This window comes from Sturnira hondurensis, unplaced genomic scaffold, assembly GCF_014824575.4.
Source record: "Sturnira hondurensis isolate 20B ecotype Veracruz unplaced genomic scaffold, ASM1482457v3 Scaffold0010173, whole genome shotgun sequence".
In the NCBI taxonomy this organism is placed as follows: domain Eukaryota; kingdom Metazoa; phylum Chordata; class Mammalia; order Chiroptera; family Phyllostomidae; genus Sturnira; species Sturnira hondurensis.
In genome coordinates this window covers 378,328-388,249 of record NW_028082804.1, presented here as the reverse complement: position 1 = coordinate 388,249, position 9,922 = coordinate 378,328, and the positions used below count along the sequence as shown (strand labels likewise).

The window sequence follows — 9,922 nt, the reverse complement described above, 5'->3', positions numbered from 1 at the left end:
AATTCCTGACTTCCACCTCACCAACAGGCCAGGGAGCAACCACAACCTGAGAAGGAATGTTTCATTTTAAATATGCTGCTCCTAAGGCCTGACCAGTGCCAATGAGGGTATCATTGGAAGAGGCGTGAATAAGTTAACAGATTCCCACCTGTCTGAGAGTGGAAACTCGAACTTAGGCTGACAAATACCGACTAATAAGGCAACAAAAGCATTTTGTTAGATTAGAACATGTAGAACTGGTTCTATTAGGTTCTCCACTCACTGGACAGTTATAAAATACAAAGGTACATGGTGTACTAGCATCATTTTTAGTCTCTGTACTAAAGTTAGTATTTTCAGTGGTGTATTTAGGGTAAATCGTTCAGTAAGAATTGTTATTTTTTTAAGTACTTTCTCTACTCACCAGAGAAGCTAGAATGGAGCCACCAATCCATGAACTGAACCTCCGTTCCACTGTTGTATTATTTGCAATCAATTTCAACCGCATGCTCTAAAATCGAGAGGGAACAGTAAGTGTTGTTAGTTACAACAGGTAACTAACATTACAACAGGTGATTCACATTAGGAAATTCAGCTCGGAGAACTTCTGAATGACTGGTTGAAACACTGATTATATGTGATTTTTTTGTAAAAGCTAGGCTTATGGCCCTGGCTGGTGTAGCTCAGTGGATTGAGCTCGGGCCTGCGAACCAGCCGATCACGGTTCGATTCCCAGACAGGGCACATGCCTGGGTTGCAGGCCAGTTCCCAGCAGGGGACATATGAGAGGCAACCATACATTGATATTCTCTCCCTCTCTCCTTCCCTTCCCCTCTAAAGATGAATCAATAAAACATTTTTTTAAAGCCAGGCTTATATTGGCATAGATGAAAGTAATGCACAGAAAGATTTTTATAAAGTGCTTTAACTATGACTTTTAATGTATAATATTTAATAAGAAAATAAGTTATATAAACCTTGGACAACTGCATAGTAAAGAGTATGGCATTTACCTTTGATATCCTATAACCAATGGCAAACATAATTAGCACTACTCATAAATCAGGTACAGTGCTAAGTGCATCACATATTACTTCATTTCTTCCACCAATTATTATCCCAGCCTGCAGCCCCCTTCAGTATTCCTCCTCAACTTTCTCTCTACTGCCTTTTTTAGGCTTCATGCTGTCCTATCCCTCCCTTTCATAGTTTACTCCTCCACACCCCACATATTCTACTGTCTCCCACTTAGAAAACAAAGTGCAGACATCAGATCTCAGGTAAGTTTATTCATACTGCTTTTCTTCCTCATTAGAATTCCTGTTTTGTGCTCATACTGTCTCAATTAACATTGTTTTTGGCCTCAGTGCTATCCCTCTCACTTCCTGAACTAAGAGGTTTCTTCCCTTGACCTAGGAATTTGTTTCTGGCGATAGTTCTCAAATTGTTGATACACTACTTTAATTATTCCAAACATGAACACATCCTGTGGGTCATTTTTCACAGAGAAATAAACATGTGGCAGGGTGGACTATGTCCTATGATTGGATTATGGCTTCTGGGAACAGAAGGGATAAACACGGGTTTTCATAGGTGAGGTATTGGTTGATACCTATTTACAATGGGATTTTTCCCAATTATTTAATTTTTAATTGCCTCCTAATAAATAAGGATAATATCTAACTAGTATTGATAACCTATAACTATATTCACTATTCTGCGACTTTCTAAGATCTAATGATTAGTACTATAATTAAAGTATATTCCAGATCACACTGTATCTCCAAGAATGTAAATGTAAGGCAAGAGTCAATCTTGTGCATACATCAATATTTAAATATGACAATTACAAAAATACGGCATATGAAAAATATTCCATTATATGAGAAACCAAAAAACAAATATACAAATACAGTAAGGGTCTATGCAACCACTAGAAAGTTTTGTTTTATTTTTAAAAATATTTATTTTATTTTTAGCAAGGGGAAGGGAGAGAGAATGAGAGGGAGAGAAATATCAATGTGCGGTTGCCTCTCCCACGCCCCACACTGGGGACCTGGCCCACAGCTTAGATATGTGCCCTGACTGGGAATCGAACTAGTGACCCTTTGGTTCACAGGCTGGCACTCAATTCACAACAGCTAAGACGCACTAGCAAGTTTTTTTAAATCACATTAGAGCACCTTGCAAGAAACTACATGATAAACATTTAAAATCTAAAGGTTATGACTGCTACTCTGTTATCAATGTACCATGTAAACTACCCTCTCCCCAAACCAGGTTCTTTTTAAAAGTTTTCCCAATGCTCACATGATCTTTTTACAACAAACCTTGAAGCTCTTTGGTCCTCTGCCAAACTCGATCCCTTAAATTTGCTCTTAATAAGTGGCAGGGCATGGTTACATACTGTGTGAAGGGTACTGTGTCAACCAAAGGGATACACTGGAGTTATAATCCTTGGTACCTGTGAATGTAATCTAATTTAGAAATAGGGTCTATGCAAATGCAATTAAGAAATATTAGAGGAAGTCATACTGGAGGAGAGTGCACCTTTAATCCAATATGACTAGTGTTCTTTTAAGAAAAGGACAGACCCACGAGGGGATACTCCTATATGGCGTCCGAGATGGAGACTGAAGTGTGGCTGCCATCCAAGAAGCAACAAAGATCGGTGGCAAACCCTTGATGCTGGGGAGATGGCAGGGAGGGTTCTCTTCTGTAGGTTTCAGAGAAAGCGTGGCTCTGCTAATACGAAGTACCAGACTTCCAGCTTCCAGAACCGAGAGAGAACACATTACTGTTGTTTCAAGCCACTGACTCTGGTATTTCAATACAGCAGACCTAGGAACTAATATACCGTCCATCTAACGAGTCATATCACTCTCCCCGCTTCTGCATGGATGACAAGCTGACTACTTGAGATGCTGCAATAGATCATCTTCCCTTCTTACTGTGCACATGGGGTTTCCCTCCACCTACAAATTCCTTCATAAATTACCAACCACTTAACTCCTACCCAAACAGCTTCTTCCCCAATGCTTGCTCCTCAGTGTTGCCAAGAGCGCCTGGTTCATGACATACTGAACCACTTAGCACATTACAGCCATTATTTTTACCATGTCTATTCATTCCTGCAGACTGAGCACTTAGTGGGCAGGGATTATGTTTAAATCTCCAGGGCCTAGCACACTATAGGTACTGAAGTACAGAATCAATGAATAAAATGAGTTTCAAATGGTAACAAGAGTGACTAATACACGCCATCTAGGAAAATTTGATTAACGGTGGATATTAACTTTATTGAAATAATACTGTTCCAGGCACATAAAATATCATCAACTCACTGAAAAACAAACCTTATCTATAAAATTACAACAATGGCAAGGATACCTGTGACTGGAGAATACCACCCAAACTTACCGGGGGCGTTTTCTGAGAGAGCTCCCTGTTCAGCCTGTCAGTGAAGCTCTGTATTAGCGTGTTTCCTCCTGCCACTATCACACTGCCATAGAGACCCTAGGACGCAAACAAAAGCAAGGCAGTTCCAAGCGTTTCTAAGTTTTCAAACTCAACTACAAGTAAGGCCATGTCTGCCACTACAACATCCCTTTCTTTTTAAGTTGTTACACTTCTACACAGACCTAGTACTTAATCCGGTGGTCCCCGGTACTGGCTGCACATTCCACCCGCTTAGTCAGGGTTTAAAACACCAGTGACACCAGTTCAGTAAAACCTCCGGGGACGGGGTTTTGAGTTAGTTGTCTACAACTCTCTGGGTGATGGTAATATGCATTAAGGTATAAGGACAACTAACTTAAAGCAATAATTCTAAAATTCATCATACTTTTTGGCAGATAGCTGCCAATTTTTAACTGGAGATACATTTTATAATGCCTTCATCTTAAAATGCTCCCCTGGAAGTTCTGATATTTAAAATTAGACAGTGTGATTCTTTAATGATTGTGATGGGCAACACACACTCTGACAATAATCCCTGAAAATCACTGCCATCGTTCTCTTCTATGGGTGTGCACCAGAACCACATGGCGAACTTCTACAACATCCGCGTGCTGAGGTCTCTCCAAACAAAAATAAATTCCTAGTTACAGGGGTACATTTACCTCTAATCTGCAAGACTGTATCAGAAAGTTAAATGTCAGCCTGCTTTTTTGTGGGTAAACTCATATCCCCAAAATTTATTCCAAATGCCTAAATCATCTCACTTTTGAAAGAAACTGGAAGACAAAAGAGTCTCCTCTGTAATTGACATTAGTTAAAAGAACTTTCAATAAAAGATAAAGCTGAGGACTTCGGGTCAAGATGGAGCTGTAGGTAGACACAGGATGCCTCATCACACAACCAAAATAAGTACAAAAACAAATTTAAAAACAACCACCAAAACTGACAGAAAATCAAACTGTATGAAAGTCCAGCAACCAAGCAGTTAAAGAAGAAACATTCATCCAGGCTGGTAGGAGGTACAGACAGGCAGCCAGACAGAGAGAACTTGCATTGCAGCAAGGTGGTGACTGGTGGGCAAGGTGGCGGCTGGCAGACCCAGTGAGGCAGCAGATTGTGGACAGGGTGGTCCCACATTCATGTGCAGATAAACCACGAAGAACAACTGGGGAGCGAGACAGACCTCGAAACTCGGGGTCCCAGCATGGGGAAAGAAGCCTCAAACCACTGACTGAAAACACCTGTGGGGGTTGAGGCGGCAGCAGGAGAAACTCCCAGCCTCACAGGAGACTTTGTTGAAGAGACCCACAGGGTCCTAGAACAGACACAAACTCACCCACTCAGGAATCAGCACCAGAAGGGTTTGATTTAATTGTGGGTAGTGGGAGAAGTGACTGAAAACCAGAGGAGAGTGGAGTAAGCGACATTGTTCCCTCTAGGATCCCTCCCCTACATACAGCATCACGACGCAGTGATGCGGGTCACCCCACCGTGGTGAACACCTAAGGCTCCACCCCTCACTGCAAAACAGGTGCACCAAGACAAAAAAAGTGGCCCAAATGAAAGAACAGATTACAGCTCCAGGAAAAATACAACTAAGCAGTGAAGAGATAGCCAACCTATCAGATGCAGTTCAAAACACTGGTAATCAGGATGCTCACATAATTGGTTGAATATAGTCGCAAATTAGAGGAAAAAATGAAGGCTATGATAAATGAAATAAAGGAAAATGTACAGGGAACCAACAGTGAAGGGAAGGTAACTGGGACTCTAATCAATGGTGTGGACCAGAAGGAAGAAACAAACATTTAACCAGAACAGAATGAAGAAACAAGAATTCAAAAAAACGAGGAGAGGCTTAGGAATGTCCAGGACATCTTTAAACATTCCAACATTCAAATCATGGGGGTGCCAGAAGAAGAGGAAGAGCAAGAAATTAAAAACTTATCTGAACAAATAATGAAGGAAAACTTCCCCAATGTGGCAAAGAAAATAGACTTCCAGAAAGTCCAGGAAGCTCAGAGTCCCAAAGAAGTTGGACCCAAGGAAGTACACACCAAGACACATCATAATCACATTACCTAAGATGAAAGATAAGGAGAGAATCTTGAAAGCAGAGAGAGGAAAGACAGTTACCTACAAAGGGATGCCCATAAGACTCTGATTCCTCAAAAGAAACCTTGCAGGCAAGAAGGGGCTGGACAGAAGTATTTAAAGTCATGAAAGGCAAGGACCTACATCCAAGATTACTCTATTCAGTGAAGCTATCATTTAGAATACAAGGGCTTCCCAGATAAGGTCAAGTTTAAGGAGTTCATCATCACCAAGCCCTTATTATATGAAATGTTAAAGAAAAAGAAGATATAAAATATGAACAGTAAAATGACAACAAACTCATAGTTACTAACAACCACACCTAAAATGAAAACTAAGCAAGCAACTAGAACAGGAATAGAATCACAGAAATGGAGATGACATGGAGGGTTATCAGTAGGGGAGTGAGAGGGGGAGAGAGGGGGGAAGGTACAGAGAATAAGTATAAATGGTAGGTAGAAAATAGACAGGGGGGAGGTTAAGAATAGCATGGGAAATGTAGAAGCCAAAGAACTTATATGTATGACCCATGAACATGAATTAAAGAGGGGGAATGTGGATGGGAGGGGGAGTACAGGGTGGAGGGGAACAGTAACCGGGGGGCGGGGGGATGGGCAACTGTGATAGCATAATCAATAAAACATATTACCTCAAAAAAGAAAAAAAAGAGAAAGCTATTACTATCTCACAGTAAATGTACTTCAACTGCCTTTCCCCAAAAGTGACCTTGACTTTGCACTACAGATTCCACACTTTTACCCCTANGGAGGTTAAGAATAGCATGGGAAATGTAGAAGCCAAAGAACTTATATGTATGACCCATGAACATGAATTAAAGAGGGGGAATGTGGATGGGAGGGGGAGTACAGGGTGGAGGGGAACAGTAACCGGGGGGCGGGGGGATGGGCAACTGTCATAGCATAATCAATAAAACATATTACCTCAAAAAAGAAAAAAAAGAGAAAGCTATTACTATCTTACAGTAAATGTACTTCAACTGCCTCTCCCCAAAAGTGACCTTGACTTTGCACTACAGATTCCACACTTTTACCCCTATTGTCCTAGAAACAGCACATGCCTGCTAGGTGACTAGCTGAAATAAAGAACGTTTTTTTTTTATGGCACCCAAAGTCTTTTTGAACAACATGGTTTGTAAACCCACCCTTGGCATTTACTGTAAGCAACACAATTAACTCAAAGAAAAGCGAGGCAATATATTGGCTACAAACCAAAACCAGTATTTTAATTTGAAATAATCAATCTAATGATCAGTATGGTGTTATAACATGGAGTTAATGTTTAAAACTTGAAAAAGCAGATAATTATCAAGTTAAGGAAAATTTTTAAAATATGTTCCTTATAAAAGTGACATAATTTAAACCTTATTAAAAAACTAAAGGATAGCTGTACAACAAAGAAGAAGATTCACCAGTAATAGATATTTTGGTGTGTCACATTTTAGGAAATGTCTAGAACAGCACTGTCCAAAAGAGCTGCGTGATGATGGAAATGCTGTATTTCTGCACTGTCCTACAGTGGCTACCAGCTCCACCTATAATGTGGCTAGTACAAATACAGAACTGACCTTGAAATTGTTACTTTTTTTTTCATTTAAATTGCCACACAGGGCTAGTAGACACCACATTGGACACCACAGCTCTAGAGTTTTACATTTTTTCTTTCCTAGCACGTCATACTTTTCTATTTTCTCTTGTAAAACGGACTTCAAAATCCATGGCCAAGATGCCAACTTAAATAATGATCTGGGGTTATTTCAGTGCCCTGAAATATACCTTCACACAATAAACAGGACACTGGACTTACGGGTCTGATATCAATATCACACATTCCAACACTTGTAGTGACAACGTGACTGACTCCCAGCATTGTATTTCCTGACAATCCCTGCAACAAAGCACAGTGAGTGGTGACAAAGAGACCGTCAAACCATAGACCACATCTAAAAAAATTTAGTATTATTTATGTTTTATAATTATATAAGATCTCCAGATATACTGAAAAAGCCAGGCTAATTATGAAATAAACTTTCACACCTTTACATTGGAAGGGTCAAACAATCCTTCTGGAATCTTTAACCGTTCTGCTCCAAAATCACAGTTGTAGCCATTGGGGAATTCATAATGTACAGTTGGCATCTGTGCAGCTACTCTGAAAACATTAAACTTTATTTAAGAAAAAATAAAAACATTAAAGACAAATACCGTTATGATCTCAACTGTAAGTGGAACCTAATCAACAAAACAAACAAAAAAGCAAAATAGAACCACAGATGTGGAAATAAAGAACAAAGTGAATTCTGCCTAGTGTGGCCCAGTACATTTAGCATCAGCCTGCTAACCAAAGGGTTGCCAGTTGGATACCCAGTCAGGAAACATGCCTAGGTTGCAGACCAGGTTCCCAGTAGGGGGCATGCGAGAGGCAACCACACACTGATGTGTCTCTCTCTCCCTCTCTCTCTTCTCCCTCCAACTCTATCTAAAAGTAAAAAAATAAAATCTTTTTTAAAAATTCTAAACAGAAAAAAAACTGACAGTGATGGGAGGGGGAGAGGGATAATGGGGAAAGAAAGAGAAGGGTCAAGTTGAAAAATAAGTATAAAGGACCCATGGACAAAGACAAAAAGGGAGGCGGAGAGGGAGTATTGAATGTGGGAGAGGGGTGGTGGGCAGGGCAGGGGAAAGTAATGAGGGAAAAATGGGGACAACTGTAATTGAAAAACAATAAAACATTTTAAAAAGACAAAAACAATGCTCTTCAAAAATTACAAACTACTAAGGAATCAACTTACATGAAAGCAGAGTGAAAATAACTATATTCTTTTCAAATGTTATTCCATACTGCTTAATATAACTTTTTACCTTTTGACCAGTTAAGCATATTCTAATTCTTTTTTTACCTAAATCAATTCCTTTCCTTATTTAGGAAGTATATGGTTTTCTAAAAGATTAGTAAGAAGGTTTTCATGACCTATTAAATTATGTCTTGTAGACAAAATAAGAAAACATACTGTTCATCATAAGTTGAATCTGATACTTGCAGTACTGAAGCTTGAAAATCCTGGATAACACACTGTGGATAAAAACAAGAAAGCTTAAGAAACAAGGTTATTGAGATTTACGCTTGCAATCTATACCTCTGTACCATTATCTCCAAAATACTTTTCTTGAGTACTCATCCTGGGTGGGTAAGTACTTTCAAGTGCATAAATCTATCCAGCAAGGACTCTTGAGTATCAAAGAAACCCAATTATATGCATCTGAATTAGAAGCTAAAATGCAGAACAGTTAAATCAAAACACTAATGGAATGGTGATGAGATAAAAACTGGGAACCCTTATACCACAGTCCTGCATAACAAAACCAGTTTCAAAACACTGTTTTTACTGTAAAAATATGCTCAGAAGCAAGATTGCTCAGAAGCAAGATTTCATTAGCTAAATACATTAAAAACATGCATATATATTGCATTTGAAGTAATTTTTAATGACTGCATTAGTGTAAAACAATTTAAAAATTTGCTCTGAAATACATTTGACCTCTGGTCTGTTAAGCATAAATTTTGTCTAATATTTAGTGAAACTTGCTAATCAGTTTCACAATTTTTCCTTGTATCAAACACCCACAAAGAACCTTTATCTTTAGGTACAAAATATGTCAGATGGGATATATCCCTGCTACAGTGATGTAGGACTTTCATATCCTTTTATTGTGAGAAATTAGTGTATATCAGTGCTATGACAGACTATTTTACTACTTTTCTTCCTGTTCAGAAATGAATTTTTTAAAAAGAGAATCTCTTGTTGGCTTTCTTCTGTGAACAATACATATTTTTTAACATGGATGACTGATGTTAAGAAAGAGAACATAACTGAACCATATCAGGAGTTTGCTTTGGACAAAAACCATTNTTGCTCTGAAATACATTTGACCTCTGGTCTGTTAAGCATAAATTTTGTCTAATATTTAGTGAAACTTGCTAATCAGTTTCACAATTTTTCCTTGTATCAAACACCCACAAAGAACCTTTATCTTTAGGTACAAAATATGTCAGATGGGATATATCCCTGCTACAGTGATGTAGGACTTTCATATCCTTTTATTGTGAGAAATTAGTGTATATCAGTGCTATGACAGACTATTTTACTAACTTTTCTTCCTGTTCAGAAATGAATTTTTTAAAAAGAGAATCTCCTGTTGGCTTTCTTCTGTGAACAATACATATTTTTTAACATGGATGACTGATGTTAAGAAAGAGAACATAACTGAGCCATATCAGGAGTTTGCTTTGGACAAAAACCATTCTAACAATAAAAAAAAATGTTCATTATAACACAACGCTTGTTTTTATCTGCAAGCAAGTTACTCCCAAG

General features: G+C 38.7%; 1 protein-coding gene across 1 annotated transcript in view; it reads right to left on the bottom strand.

The window, feature by feature from the left end:
* The window catches only part of ACTL6A (actin like 6A), a 35,649-nt gene that overhangs the window by 1,626 nt on the left and 24,101 nt on the right, over window positions 1–9,922 (bottom strand). The window contains exons 9-13 of the mRNA XM_037058785.1: window positions 8,561–8,622; window positions 7,587–7,701; window positions 7,357–7,437; window positions 3,400–3,495; window positions 404–490 (exon numbers count right to left, since the gene is read on the bottom strand). Of these exons, the coding sequence (XP_036914680.1) occupies window positions 404–490; window positions 3,400–3,495; window positions 7,357–7,437; window positions 7,587–7,701; window positions 8,561–8,622 (441 nt within the window). The remainder of the gene's footprint in view (window positions 1–403; window positions 491–3,399; window positions 3,496–7,356; window positions 7,438–7,586; window positions 7,702–8,560; window positions 8,623–9,922) is intronic.